The 16056-nt window shown below is 36.2% G+C and overlaps 1 protein-coding gene across 1 annotated transcript in view; it reads left to right on the top strand.

Annotated features, from left to right (window-relative positions):
- Window positions 1-16056, top strand: part of PRKAA2 (protein kinase AMP-activated catalytic subunit alpha 2) — a 70006-nt gene that overhangs the window by 41517 nt on the left and 12433 nt on the right. Inside the window, exons 3-6 of the mRNA XM_034965951.3 lie at window positions 4535-4628; window positions 5495-5639; window positions 6891-6978; window positions 9057-9281. Of these exons, the coding sequence (XP_034821842.1) occupies window positions 4535-4628; window positions 5495-5639; window positions 6891-6978; window positions 9057-9281 (552 nt within the window). The remainder of the gene's footprint in view (window positions 1-4534; window positions 4629-5494; window positions 5640-6890; window positions 6979-9056; window positions 9282-16056) is intronic.

Raw genomic sequence — 16056 nt, 5'->3', positions numbered from 1 at the left:
GTAGAAACAACCTAAATACTCTTTTTTTTTTTTTTTTTTTGAGACGGAGTTTCACTCTTGTTGCCCAGGCTGGAGTGCAATGGCGCGATCTCAGCTCACCGCAACCTCCGCCTCCCAGGTTCAAGTGATTCTCCTGCCTCAGTCTCCCTAGTAGCTGGGATTACAGGCATGTGCCACCACACCCAGCTAATTTTTTATTTTTAGTAGAGATGGGGTTTCTCCATGTTGGTCAGGCTGGTCTCAAACTCTCGACCTCAGGTGATTCGCCTGTCTCGGCCTCCCAAAGTGCTGGGATTACAGGTGTGAGCCACCGCGCCTGGCCAAAACTCTTTAGTGGTAGAGTAGATGAATAAATACAATAGGATATAACAATGGTCAAATCAAATAACTATAGCAAACACAACAATAGGATTGAATCTCAATAAAATAACTGCTAGAATATTACATAGAGCGTGATACCTGGTTTTTAAAGCAAAGAACAGTTTAACATATATATGAATTTGAATTATTCATATATATGAAATATACATATGTAGAGAGAGGGGATACACACACATGCATATGTACATATATAAACTGTATAAAAGAGGTGGGAAGGAAAGGATAAACAGGGTGTTCAGGATGACAGCTGCATTGGGTGAGAAGCAATGGGATGGGGAAGGCGGATCCCTGTATTAATTAGTTGGAAGCTGTTGTCAAGGTCTTGGCCTTTTGTCTGAGTGATGGGTTTGTAGGTATTACATTATTAAAATTAGTAATTAAATAAAAGGTCATTCATGGACTACTGAAGACAAGTGTCATCAACCAAGCATGATTGCTACATTTCTATGTAACTGAGTTCTAACTAAAGAAAAATCTTATGTGTATGTAGCTACGTAAATAATATTCTAAAATCTCAATAGATTTGACCACCAAAAAGGTGTACTCATGAATGTTGATTTTTGGCTAACTTTGGAAAGATTTCTATTTTTTTTGGTTTTCATATACTATTTTATGTGGCTATTTCCTAAAAATGCGTATAACTTGGTCAACTGGAAAATGCTTAGGATTTTTCTGGATTATTAATTTATTTTTACCAATTAGAAATGCTGTTTCTGAAAAATTTTTAAAGTACATCAGTTTATTTCTCTGCTGTACTAAGAAAATAATACTGAGAAGTATGAGTGATTCATGATTGAATTTCTTGTAATGCTTCAATATACTTGTATTTTAGACAGCACAAGAGATTTGACTTACTCAGGCCAGGCTTAGAATGTAATCCTGGAATTTGCCTTTTCCACTAAATCCTTAATGTAAAACTGTCTTTTTAAGACGTCTTCCTTCTGAAATTTGTTTCCCTTTGTCCCTACCCCATTGTGGTTAGGGGTGGGGGACAAAGGGAAATTTTATTGGTTGAAGTTTTGCTGTAATTTTGCTATGACTTTTCAGTTTCAGATTACTCTGGTTTTGGCTCTAAGCACTCACGTTATTTAAAAGTGCTAATTTATACATTTACTTAAATACCTACTTTGTTATAGGCACTTTACTAAATACATATTCATTAATCAAATTATTGTAATAATAAAAACATATAATTACAAACTGAGGTGCGTGGTCTGAAGCTCAGGAAAACGCATCTGTGAGTGCAAAAAGGCACCTCACCTGGACTGAGGAAGTGACTTTTAAGCTGAGATCTAAAGGATGATTAGGGCTCAGGTCATAGTATAGGATTCAGGTCAGTGAAAACAGCTTATACAAAGGAGCTGTAGCAGGAGGAGGTACAGCATGACTAACACTGAAAAATGTAGTATGACTCAGTGTTGTGACTCAAAGTTGAGACCAAACAACAGAGATGGCAAGGGCCTGATTTATTCAGGACGTAAGAGCAATGGGAAACCTTTGAAGATTCTAAATTGAGAGGCTACTGGAGATCATATTTGTGTTTGAAGAGAATCTTTATTTAATGTCTGTCTTTCTGGCTAAACTGTAAGCTCCACGAGTAGAGGCACCAACTTTTGATCTCACCGAGTACAATACAAGTAGGTACTCAATAAATGTTGTGTCACCATTTAATAGCTTAGTGCCTGGCAGACAGTAAGTGCTTAGTAACGTTATGGTTTTCATTGCTCTAGACTGGCCTTTAGTGTAAGACAGTGGCTGCTAAGGATTTAGAGGTTTCATGAAATAATTAATTCCAAGAATATCTGTTGAAGACTTGTGATATACTCAGAAATGGCAGCTAAATTTATTTATTAGAATGTCATCACTTCTTTTGTGCCCCATCTAGGATGTACAGAGCACAAAAGTGATTGAAAATTGTTACTAAATCAGACAAACCTACAGTGAGGTGCTACAGTAGATGCACCTGCCCTACAGTATTCAGTTTACGTGATCACTTTGGTGCTTGTAAAGATAGCTTTTATAAAACTATTTCTTCTAGAGTTCTCAGTATAATTACCTTTCCAAAGTTCATTTGAAATAGTCTCAATTCTTCTTCAGTCATATTCGTTTATTTTATATAAATTAGAATACCTTGCCATGTTTCTTCCCAAAGACTAATGATTGCCATTCAAAATATTTCTTCTGGCCAGGCTTGGTGGCTCATGCCTGTAATCCCAGCATTTTGGGAGGCCAAGGCGGGCAGATCACTTGAGGTCAGGAGTTCGAGACCAGCCTGGCCAACACGGTGAAACTCCCTCTCTACTAAAAATACAAAAATTAGCCGGGCATGGTGGTGCATGCCTGTAGTCCCAGCTACTCGGGAGGTTGAGGCAGGAGAATTTCTTGAACCCAGGAGGTGGGGTGCGCAGTGAGCCGAGAGCATGGCCGCTGCACTCCAGCCTGAGTGGCAGAGCGAGACTGTCTCAAACAAAAGAAAAAAAATAACTAATTTTAACGTCTCCAAAACTTGGTTTGGTAAAATTGTGTATAGGGGTGTAAGTTGTAGTTTTTGGGAAAAAAATTTATTTTATCAAATAAAGCTAATTTTTTTTCTTAGTTTTTAATGTGCCCAGCTTTGGATGCCTAGAAGCACAGACACACACACACACACACACACACACACACACTCTTAATTTTTCATGATGGGAATTGTTTAACATTTACAAAAGTAAAGTGGTGAAACCCCACGCATGTCTTATTCAGCTTCAACAATAGTCAATTCATTGTTTTATCTGCTCCCCCGATTTCCCCTACGCCAGATTATTTTGAAACAAATCTCAACATTATCTTTTTAATCTGTAAACTCTTCAGTATCTACTCTAGAAAATACTTTTTTAAACTCTAAATAACATAAACATAGTATCATCACATCTTTTTTTTTTTTTTTTTTGAAGCGGAGTCTCACTCTGTTGCCCATGCTGGAGTGCAGTGGCACGATCTCGGCTCACCGCAAGCTCTGCCTCCCGGGTTCACGCCATTCTTCTGCCTCAGCCTCCCGAGTAGCTGGGACTACAGGTGCCCGCCACCATGCCCAGCTAGTTTTTTGTATTTTTAGTAGAGACGGGGTTTCACCGTGTTTGGTTTAGCCAGGATGGTCTCAATCTCCTGACCTCGTGATCTGTCCGCCTCGGCCTCCCAAAGTGCTGGGATTACAGGTGTGAGCCACCGTGCCCGGCCTATCACATCTTAATTAAAATAATTAACAACATTATCCACCACTAATCAGCATGTAGACTTTCCTGATTGTTTCATAAATGGTTTTTAAAGTTGGTTTATTTGAATCAGAATCAAAATAAGTCTATACAGCATAATTGGTCAATATGGCTCTTAAGTTACTTTTAACGTATAGTTTATCCTTTCCCTTTTTTTCTTGCATTTTATTTGTTGAGGAAATGGTCATTTTTCACTTTCTGGATTTTGCTGAATGTATCCCTGTAGTATCATATTACGTGTCCAGGAAAATATATGTATGTTTTACAGAAATGAGGTCTTGCTATGTTGCCCAGGCTGGTAAAATACTGACTTTAGAAGATATATTCCACTTAATTGCCAACATGATGCCTATGCTTTTCAAAATCGGTTCCATAAAATCATGTTGAAGATCAGTCATTTTCTTTTCTTAGCACTTTCATGTATGTTCTGTTTTAGTTTGTTTTACTGTCAATTCCCCAAAATGTTGCCCTGAGCTCAAGTGATTCTCCCACCTTGGCCTTCCAAAGTGCTGGGATTACAGGCGTGAGCCATAGCGTCTGGCCCAAGTATATTTTCTGTTTATCTTTAAATATGTGATACCTCATCTCCTTTGACTGTAAACAAATTTTTGTTTATATGGAAAAATTAATGCTTAACTTAGTTGTTGAAGAGGGAAAGATTTCAAAAATTATGTAAACTTGAAAGGGAGGATCTAAAGGAATGGCCGTGAGCCTCAAGAAATAGAATAATTTTGTAATGGTCCGTGTTTATTGCTCTGTGATTATTTTGATAACATGTAATTTGTTGCCATCTTAAAATATTATAAAACACTGAAATATAACATTGTAGCAAGAGTAGATATACCAGTTTGATTTTGGTTAAAGTAACATACTTTGTTAACTTTTTTTAATTAACAAAAAAGATACCAGGTGATCAGCACTCCAACAGATTTTTTTATGGTAATGGAATATGTGTCTGGAGGTGAATTATTTGACTACATCTGTAAGCATGGACGGGTGAGTAACATACTATCTGGTACACTAAATCTCTAAACTAATAAAAAGGAAAGTATTGGGACATAGAACAATGCAAAGATATCTTCAAGGTTGAAGTTGCTTTTATGGTAATGCTCAACTAAACATGTAGACTGTTAGACAAATTTTCTTTCTTAAAAAGCATTCCTTTTGAAATACTGATTTTAGAAAATATGTTTCACTTAATTGCCAACATGATGCCTATGCTTTTTAAAATCTGTTCCATAAAATCATGTTGAAGGTCAGTTATTTCCTTTTCTTAGCACTTTCATGTATGTTCTGTTTTAGTTTGTTTTACTGTCAATTCCCCAAAACATTGTGCACATTTAATAATATTAATTGAAATTTAAATATTTCTGCTTAGCAACAAAGACAAACTTGTCTTTTGACATGTTGAGCTTTGACAAGCTTTTGGTTGGTTTATTTTGTCTGATTTGTTGAGAATTCCAACATAATTCTAGCTTGCTTAATTATATGTAGCCTAATTATGAAATTAAAACTCTTGTCAAATAGATGTCTCAGATTTTTTTTTTTTTTTTTTGAGACAGACTCTTGCTCTGTTGCCCAGGCTGGAGCGCAGTGGCATGATCTCAGCTCACTGCAACCTCTGCCTCCTGGTACAAGCAATTCTCCTGTCCCACTCTCCTGAGTAGCTGGAACTACAAGTGCATGTCACCATGCCCGGCTAATTTTTGTATTTTTAGTAGTGGTGGAGTTTCACCTTATTGGTCAGGCTGGTCTCAAACTCCTGACCTCAGGTAATCCACCTGCCTTGGCTGGGATTACAGGCATGAGCCACTGTGCCCAGCCCCAGATACTCTTAATGCAGTTTCTTTTATGCTTGATAGGTTGAAGAGATGGAAGCCAGGCGGCTCTTTCAGCAGATTCTGTCTGCTGTGGATTACTGTCATAGGCATATGGTTGTTCATCGAGACCTGAAACCAGAGAATGTTCTGTTGGACGCACACATGAATGCCAAGATAGCCGATTTTGGTATGTAACTCCAGGGTTGTTCAGAAATGTACTAGCTACCTTTTAAAGCAAAACAACTCGTTGAACTAAGAACTTTACATTTCAACCTTGTACGTTCTGTACCATGAAAAGGAATTAGCTGAAATCTCCTCAGTAGCTTTTTTTTTCCATTTAATTAAATTTTCATTAATTTTCATTAAATACGCTTTAAAAATGCAGATACCTCTAGAGAAGTTAGAAGGTTGTCATCAAGATAAATCCATTCAATCTGCATTTTCTCCTAAGGAAATGATGCATAACTGTTTTTTTTTTTTTTTTGAAGAGAGGGGAGGAGTCCCAGACTTCTTTGAAAATCTCATGAAAGTATGGGCACTTTCCCTGATGAATGCATATAAACCAAGGTACCTGAAAATATGCATGCAGTTGGAAAAAAGCCCTTCTGAATTGATCCACAAAGAGGTCCTTAGGTGTAACGTCTAATAACTTGATTAGAGAACAGTTTTTGTCAGGGTTAAAAGGTACATAAAATGTGATTTTTATACTCCAAACACTTTCTGGGATAAACATACATGGAAAGGATGCCTTAATAGGGTATTTGAGAAAAAGACTAGGAAGTGAGAGATTAAAGAGAAAGAGATAGAAAGGTACAGGCTATTGTTGCCTATTTGTGGTCTATACCTTGTCTTTAATCTAAAAACCTGGAAACTACTTTCTCTATTTCTCTTCCTTCTCTAAATCATGAAACTTATTTATTACTATAGCTCAACTAGATTTTTGGTTCAATAGATTATTTTTTCCATGTTGAATTAAATATTTCTAAATTAAAAACTTTTGGAACATAATCTCTTTATGAGGTGGGGCCCATCTGGTTTCTAATTACAGAATTTAAAGAGGCTTTTGAAAGCATAGGGCAAAAAAGTAGTAGTCTCTATTTTATTCTTTCGACTATGGAAATAGGTAAATAATATTTTGATGTTTTCATGTTTGGGAAAGTTAATATGCTTCAGAATAACCTCATTTGTGATGGGAATCAACATTTTTATTTAGAAAGGAAATTTAGTTTCATTCATATATGTGATGTTAGCCTTTTGTTATAGTGTAAGCACTCTGAGACAGTCTCTTTCCAGTTAAATGCTTTCCACTGCTTTTTAAAAATAACTTAAAAAAAATGATGTATGGAGTATCCAGGACTTGAAATTTTGCTCATATTTATATGACTTTATCTACTTTTAAAAATATCTAGCACCAAGTAAACATTACTTTTATTTTTAGGATTATCTAATATGATGTCAGATGGTGAATTTCTGAGAACTAGTTGCGGATCTCCAAATTATGCAGCACCTGAAGTCATCTCAGGCAGGTAATAATCAGTGAAGCATAAGCTTTTTGTAATCTTGTGTTCATTTTGATAACATTTAATTACAATATATTCTCTATGGAAGGTAAGATTTTAACATGGTAGAAATGGATTATTCATTTATTTTTCCACTGTTAAAGGGATAATGGTTATATCAAAAAATGTTAAACATTTCATTTAGATGTCATTATAAATATACTTACGAAGTTTTCCCCATTAGAAAAATAACTGAAGTAGATCCTGATTTAACATACCTTTCATTTTACAAAAGTGCAGATAAGAGAGTAAGAATTTGCTAAATTTAAGCTAGTGTCATTTATTTATTAGATATAGTTCTTTAATAATACCTTGCATATTTTCCAAAGTATATAGAGCATTGTTTTATATTTTGTGTTTGGAAAAACAAGATTTTGGGGGAAAATATTGTTTCATGAAATTAAACTACACAAGTAGAGATTGTGTAGTTACTCATATAACTTATTCATTGGTACATTATAAAAATGTTTATAGATTGCAGTGGTAAACTCAAGTCTTTCTACAGTGATCAACATGTGATTTTAAAAGTTAACAGAATCCTATAAGAGAAAATATGGTTAAAGTATTATTGCAAATAGCAGATAAAGAATTATCTTAGTCCATTTGGGCTGCTATAAGAAAGATACAATAAAGGTGATAGCTTATAAACAACAGAAATGTATTTCTCACAGTTCTGAAGTCTGGGAAGTCCAAGATCAAGATTTGGTATCTGGTGAGGGTCTGCTTCCTAGTAGACTACTGTATGCTCACTGTAACTTCACATGGTGAAAGGGACGAGGGATCTCTCTGGGGTCGCTCTTAGAAGGGCACTAATACCATTCATGAGAACTCTGCACTAGTGACCTAATCACCCCCCTAAAGTCCCCACCTCCTAATACTATCTCCTCGGGGGTTAGGATTTCAACACATGAATTTTGGGAGGACATAAGCATTCAGTCCATTGCAAGGAGTTTGAACAATACAGCAAGTGATGTAAACAATCACCATTTTTTATATAAACAGATTATATTCTTTTCATTAGAATAGGAGAGATTTACTTTGTTACCTCAGACCCAGGTTTGAGTATGGTAATATGCTATCATGGGAATTGTAATGCTGTAGAAATGTAAGAGAAAAAAGGAATAATACTATAAGCATAGGTTATCTGGATCAAAGATGATTTTAGTCATGAGTTAGGAAGTGATGAGAATGGAAGTAGTAAGTACTCAGGATAATGTGATACAGGATAAATACTGTCTACACAGTACTAATTAAGTACTTTAATGTTTTAAATCTCTCTCTATATATATAATATATTTTATATATATATTATTATTTTTTTTTTGAGATAGAGTCTCGCTCTGTCACCTAGGCTAGAGTGCAGTGGCACAATCTCAGCTCACTGTACCACCTCCTGGGCTCAGATGATCCTCCCACCTTAGCCTTCTGAGTAGCTGGGACTAAGATGTGCACCACCATCCCTGGCTATTTTTTGTATTTTTAGTAGAAACAGCGTTTCCCCATGTTGCCCAGGCTGGCCTCAAACTCGTAGCCTCAAGCAATCCGCCCGCCTCAGCCTCCCAAAGTGCTAGGATTACATGTGTGAGCTACCGTGACCAGCCTTAATATTCTTTAAAGGTGTGCCAGGGGTAGAAATTCTATTATATGTATACATTATATGTATGTTTTCTTTCTTGTAATAGTTCTTTGGGAAAAAGATTTAACCTATACACCATAGTATTTTTTCAAGTTTGTGGTCATCTACTTTGTTTCCCTCAAAAATCAACCACAGAAAGTATTATATGTTTTAATTCATATGTTTCAGTTAAATGAATTTGTGACAAATAAAAATACCCTATTCACTTGGCAGGCTTGAGTAGTAGTTGGCTAGCCCCATTACTCTCTTTGGGGAACAAACACTGAATATTGGGGAGCAGCCATGGACTTCATTAAAGACCTTGGAAATAAATATGTACTGAATGTAGACTACCTATATATAGAAGTAGGGTACATAGAGAAAAAGTGATACTTGCATTTCAGGTTTGTGTTGTCATCTTTTTTCTTAGATTGTATGCAGGTCCTGAAGTTGATATCTGGAGCTGTGGTGTTATCTTGTATGCTCTTCTTTGTGGCACCCTCCCATTTGATGATGAGCATGTACCTACGTTATTTAAGAAGATCCGAGGGGGTGTCTTTTATATCCCAGAATATCTCAATCGTTCTGTCGCCACTCTCCTGATGCATATGCTGCAGGTTGACCCACTGAAACGAGCAACTATCAAAGACATAAGGTGATTTTTCTTTTTGTTTCTGTTCTGCATATTTTCTCATAGGAATAATAATGTTAATTAAATGATTCTCCCAAAGTCTCATTTCCTGCCCTCACCACCTCACCCCAGTACTTGTGCTTCAGCCACATTGAACTTGTCCTTGTTTCTCAAACGTAACATAGATTTTATGCCTTCATATCTTTGTTTATATTATTCACTTTGCCTTGATGCCTTTTCTTGTTTCTTTTTTGACCTGATAGACTTCCATTCATCCATTAAAGTTCATGCCACCCCTTTTGTGATTTCCACACGTGCTTCCATTTCTGTTTTATCAACATTTTGTTCATGCTTTTATTATTTAATCCTCATCCTGTATCTAGTTATTTCTCAGTGTGTCTTTTTTCTGTCTTAAATTATGATATCAGGGTAGAGAGTATGTCTTATTCATCTTTGACTACACAATGCTAAAAGGCCTGGAAAGATGGTATGCTTAGAAAGTGTCTGAAGAAATTTCAAATGGAGAAATAGGGTGAGATTTTGTATTTTACATATGGTTAAAGACATAAAGCATAAAAAGTTTTGCTAAGTTTTTGAATTCAATAGCTGCTAGTCAGCTTACTGTGAAGGCTTTTTTGTCACTTGAGAAAGTTTGGAAAGTGCCATTGCTGATGCGCCTATGAATATGACCTTTGTATATCCCACACCTGTGTATAGTAGCAAGATGATTCACTGCATCCTGCCTATGACTTATCAAGGCATGTTTCTTAGAGGTTTTTTGTTCTTACCTAAGATTTCATCCGTGTTCGTTTACAAACATGTTCTTTTGACATCTTTCCAGAACTCTTTCCCCTTTTCATCATTAGCCAGCAAAGAATTTTTTTTTTTTTTTTTTTTTTTTTTTTTTTTTTTTTTTTAAGGCAGGGTCTCACTCTGTCGCCCAGGCTGGAGTGCAGTGGTGTGATCACAGCTCACTGTAGGTAGCCTCAACCTCCCAAGCTGAGGTGATCCTCCCACCCCAGGCTCCTGAGTAGCTGGGACTATAGGCACAAGCCACCACACCCAGCTAATTTTTTTTTTTTTTTGTATTTTTAGTAGAAATGGAGTTTTGCCATGTTGCCCAGGCTGGTCTTGAACTTCTGGTCTCAAGCAATCCACCCACCTTGCCCTCCCAAAGTGCTGGGATTACAGGTGTGAGTCATTGCACCCAGTTCCAGAAAAGACTGTTTTGAGACCCCTGACCTTTGGAATATTTAAATGATGGCTGAGATGGCTGTTTATGTGACTGCTGCTGATTTCATACAGGCAAGGACTGATGATTCTTTTTGCATTTATGTATCATTTTCTTTTCCCAGCCTTTCTTCAGTGTTCCGGACCTCATGTATAACAATGTAAAAGTGTAAATTAGCCACCAGATTTAATTATAAAAATGAACTTAGCAGGAAAAAAACTCTTTGTGTTTATAGTTCTTTAGCATATATACTTCTGTTAATGACTTTTCCTTAGAAAATTAGACATGCTGATATATTTGCAGCTGCTCATATCGGCATATACATTTAGAATAGTAATAGGCTGGGGGCAGTGGCTCATGCCTGTAATCCCAACACTTTGCGAGGCTGAGATGGGAAGATTGCTTGAGCCCAGAAGGTCAAGACTAGCCTGGTCAACATAGTAAGCGCCCATCTATATTAAAATTTTTTTTTATTAAAAAAAAAGTCAAATGGTAATACTGATTCATTGCTTTAAAACAGATGTTTGTATATTTATAGACTTCAGAAGAAAAAATGTAAATATATTTACTGGGAAGAGTTAATTTGTACGTAGGTAGATGGCATGAAAGTATCATTCATCTCTATACTTTAATATGATAACTTGAATCTATAGTTTTCATCTTTTTTAATTTATGTCATATATATATTTACTTATCTATATTCAATTTTTTAATGTTTGGGAATTCTTCTCATTTTTTAAATTTTTTTTTTTTTTTTTTTTTAAAGAGATGGGGTCTTGCTATGTTTACCAGGCTGGTCTTGAACTCCTGGCCTAAAGCAGTTTTCCCATCTTGGCCTCCCAAAGTGCCAGGATTACAGGCATAAGCCACCACGCCTGGCCAATGTTTGGGAATTCTTGATTTGATAAAATATAGTTCAATAGGGAAAAGAATTACTAATCATTGAAAAATTACAAAATACCAAGCATTCTGCTTTATGGCTTAACTTATGTTATTGCATTGACTTTTCATAGATAGCTATAAACCATTTTACAAACCATGAAACTGAAGCTCAGAAAGGTTACATCATGATTTATGTATCTGTTTGCCCCTATTAAATTATAAATTACTTTAAATTAGGGACCAATTATTAATTCATAGCAAAATGCACAAGGTCTAACACATATTAAATGTTAAGTAAATCTGTGTTTGTTGAAAATTACACAACTAATAAGGAGCACAATGGGGCTCAACTTGGAACTTTACCTGAATTCAAAACCTGTGCCATTTCTACTATTCCAAATTGTTACATCAGTTCTGTGATGTCTATCCTTTCAATCTATCATATTTTATTTATCTCTTATGCTACTACATACTTACTGTCTCAATATTATTTTTGTACATCTATTATTTTCTTGTAAGATAGCCATTGGAAGTTCGGAAATATATCTTCATATTTATTTGCTTATTTAACCATTTTCACTTTTATTCATTCAACAAATATTTATTTCACATCTGCTCTGTGCAAGGTCTTGTGCTAGGTGCTGGTAATATAGTGTTAAACAAGATAGATATTATCTTCATGGAAAACACATCTTTGTGTTCTCCAGGTATCTTAAGCTTAGTAATAGTATTAATGTTATCATAGTTAAAGTGAGCGGTCTGAAGTTCAACTGAGCACAAATCCCAGTGCATCTGTTTATTAGCTATGTGCAACTTAGTTACTTCCCACATATATTAGAATTTTGGGGAGCGTAGTCATAGATCAAACCTTGTGAAATTGCCATTTAGGTAGGTCTGAAAATGATTGAATATCAGAAACTGCAAATATTCGACTTAATATAATTAAAGCTTTTAGAACAATGTCTAGAACATAATATTAGCTATTATTATTTTTGAGGGAATATTTGAAAACCTTTTAGCTGCACTTAAATAAATTTGGGCATATCATGAGGTTTCTAAAATTTGATAGTCTTTATAATCTAACCTTAAGTCATATATCAATTTCAGGTATCAGGTAGTAGTGATAGAAAAATATAATTTCTGATGCCTGTATAATAGCCCATGTGAAGTGAATTGCTTTTGTCTCAGATGAACCTTCATAAACATCCTAGTTACTGCTCACTTTGGTAGAGTTAGTTCAGAAACCGACTCCTGAAAATCAAAAGCTAGAAGGATGGCTTTTAAAATTGTAAGTTATTACAAGCAATTATGGCCATTTGACTAAATTAATGAATTAGAAATCAAATTTAGATTGTTTCCTTATTGTTTTTTAAAATTAATTTTTAAAATATAATTCACATATCATAAATTTATCCCTTTAGATTGTATAATTCACTGGCTTTTAGTATATTCACAAAGTTCCATAATCATTACGGCCATCTAATTCCAGAACTATTTTATCATCCGTGAAAGAAACTATACACACTAATAGTCACTCCCCATTTCCCCTTCCTCCTATCCCCTGGCAACCACTAATCTACTTTCTGTGTTTGTGCCTGTTCTGGACATTTCATATAAATGGAATCATACAGTATGTGGTCTTTTGTATCTGGCGTCTGTCATTTAGCATAATGTTTACAAAGTACTTTCCTACTGTAGCATGTATTAGTACTTCATTTTTTTTGCTTGAAAAATATTCCAGTGTATGAATATACTACATTTTGTTTATGCATTAGTTAATGAAGATTGAATTGTTTCTAATTTGTGGCTTTTATGACTACTGTTTCCATGAACATTTACATACACAATTTGTATGGCTATGCTTTCATTTCTCTTGGGTGTATATATCTAGAGTTTATAATTGTCGTATGTTGTTGCTGCTGCTTCTGTTTGTTTAGTGATTTTTCTGATCTGATTCTGTAAAATCTGTATTCTTTTTTATATATGGCTACTGAAATCTCTCTTTGGTTAGCTTAATGATCAGCTAGTGATTAGATAAAAATTTCCTTAAATGCCCTGATCTAATAAGTCTCCCATCCTTTGCTAATGGGTTTTGTGTGATGTTGGGGTATATCCTTAGTGCTCCAACAGGCAGTTGTAACTCTGCCTTAGCCTTCACTTCCTGCTTGTGCAGAGCCTCAAAATCTGCCAGTGGTGAGAAATTATGGCCCTTTCAGTTTTTTCTCAGGCAAACACACAACCCTGCATTTGTTTCTGGCCTTTCTGAGTCCCAGAAATATATCAGAGCTTTCCAAAGACCCCTCTGGAAATTGTGTTTCCTAATTTTTCCTTTTAAGTGTTTTGGTCAGCTTTCCCTTTACCCAGCTTTCGCTGCTGCTTCAGGCAGTTGTGATGTTAGACAGTTGCCATTGATTTTTGTTTTTTCTTTTTTAACAAATGCCCTGGGGAGAAGGCTGTTTGCAGGAGTAAGCTCTGAGTCAGGTCACATAAAAACCAGGCTTGTGAGTGGAGGTTTCCAGAGAACTGCTAGACATGTAAAATAATCACAGTTCTCTCATGGTAAGATTTTTGGGGAGCTCTAAACTATTCTGCTCCTCTATTCTCCCCACCTCAATGCCCCAGTGATTGTTAAGCTCCTGTTTTCTCAGCTCTGTGATTATGAGGCTGTTCATTTTCAAGGCTGCCAAGGAGCTGGACAAAGGGAAGCAGACTTAGGGCAACTTAAAAAGCCACAAATCTCACCTTTCTTATTGAGATTCAGCCATTTTTCTTGAATAAACAGTCTTCAGATTGTTGCAAGCCTTTGGTTAATTTCCAGGGTTCTGAAAAAATTGATTTTCACAGTTTTTGGTTAATTTCCGGTGTTCTGAAAAAGTTGATTTTCACAGTTTTTGCTGGTATTTTATTGTTTTATGGAATAATAGATTTTTTGAGTTTATTTTGAAAGTGCTTAACTTTTCTATTTGTCATTGATATTTTAAAAATATTAGACATGTAACATAATTTTTTGCCTTCTTTTACTTCTTTTGTAGCTGGGTGTGGTGGTGTGCACCTGTAATCCCAGGTATTCGGGAGGCTGAGACAGGAGAATCACTTGAACCTGGGAGGCAGAGGTTGCAGTGAGCCAAGATTGCGCTACTGCACTCCAGCCTGGGTGACAGAGCGAGACTCCATCTCAAAAAATATATATATAGAAAAGATCTATCTCAAGTTATTTTTATTGCTGAACATTAATAGGTGCTTAATATTATTATATAGCCAATAAACACATGAATGAATTGTTTTTTGTGTCCATACTTTGTCTATTTATCATATATGCAGCATTTATTGAGCATTTACTCTGCTAGGTAGTAGGGTAGAGCTAAATAAGGTATGGTCACTATTTCAAGAAGTTGTCGCCGGGCGTGGTGGCTCACGCCTGTAATCCCAGCACTTTGGGAGGCTGAGGCGGGTGGATCATGAGGTCAGCGACCATCCTGGCTAACACGGTGAAACCCCATCTCTACTAAAAAAATACAAAAAAAAATTAGCTGGGCATGGTGGCAGGTGCCTGTAGTCCCAGCTACTCGGGAGGCTGAGGCCGGAGAATGGCGTGAACCCAGGAAGCGGAGCTTGCAGTGAGTGGAGATTGAGCTACTGCACTCCAGCCTGGGTGACTGAGCGAGACTCTGTCTCAAAAAAAAAAGGAAGTTGTCAGTTTACTGGGCAAGATTAAGAAAAAAATCAACAACTAAAAGCATGTATTGTGATAGAAAAGTCTAGTAGCTGTAGAAGTTTTATCTTTGTACATATCCTCAGGGCCTGACACACCATTATTTCTTACTTGGACTATTGCAACTAGCATCACCATCATCATTTTTATCTTTTCTTTTTTTTTTTTTTTTTTTTTTTTGTGACGCAGTTTCACTCTTGTTGCCCAGGCTGGAGTGCAATGGCACGATCTCGGCTCACCGCAACCTCCGCCTCCCAGGTTCAAGTGATTCTCCTGCCTCAGCCTCCCTAGTAGCTGGGATTATAGGCATGTGCCACCACGCCCGGCTAATTTTGTATTTTTAGTAGAGACAGTGTTTCTCCATGTTGATCAGGCTGGTCTCGAACTCCCGACCTCAGGTGATCCACCCGCCTCGGCCTCCCAAAGTGCTGGGATTACAGGCGTGAGCCACCGCGCCCGGCATCATTTTTATTTTTTCAATTCATTTTCTATACCACAAACAAAATGATCTTTACAGAATGATAACTAGGTTATGTTACCCTGTCTCTTTAAAATCCTTCAATGATTTTCATCAACCACCAGTTCAAATCATGAGATTTCCTTTTTATGGCCTACAATTCTTAGAAATATCTGATTTCATTTGGTACTCCATCTCATAACTCATTCTTCTTTCATGATGTTGAGCTCATTCCAGTTCCTAGAGCACAGCATAACTCTTTCTTGTCTCATGGTCTTTGCACATATTGTTTCTTTTGCTGGGAATATCTGTTCTGCAACTCTTTGCATAGCTGACTTCAGATCATTCTAGTGTCAGCTTAAATATTACTCAGAGTGGCTTCCCTGATCACCCGCTTCTCATTCTAAATTATATACTCTCATTTTACTCTATGCAATTTCTCTTGCAGTCTTTATCACAGGATTTGCATATTTGTATATTTGTAACTATATTTTATGTATATTTGTTTAATCTCTAT

The sequence above is a fragment of the Pan paniscus genome, chromosome 1, assembly GCF_029289425.2.
Source record: "Pan paniscus chromosome 1, NHGRI_mPanPan1-v2.0_pri, whole genome shotgun sequence".
Lineage (NCBI taxonomy): Eukaryota > Metazoa > Chordata > Mammalia > Primates > Hominidae > Pan > Pan paniscus.
The sequence above is the reverse complement of the archived record's forward strand: the minus strand, read 5'-3'. Positions and strand labels throughout refer to the sequence as shown.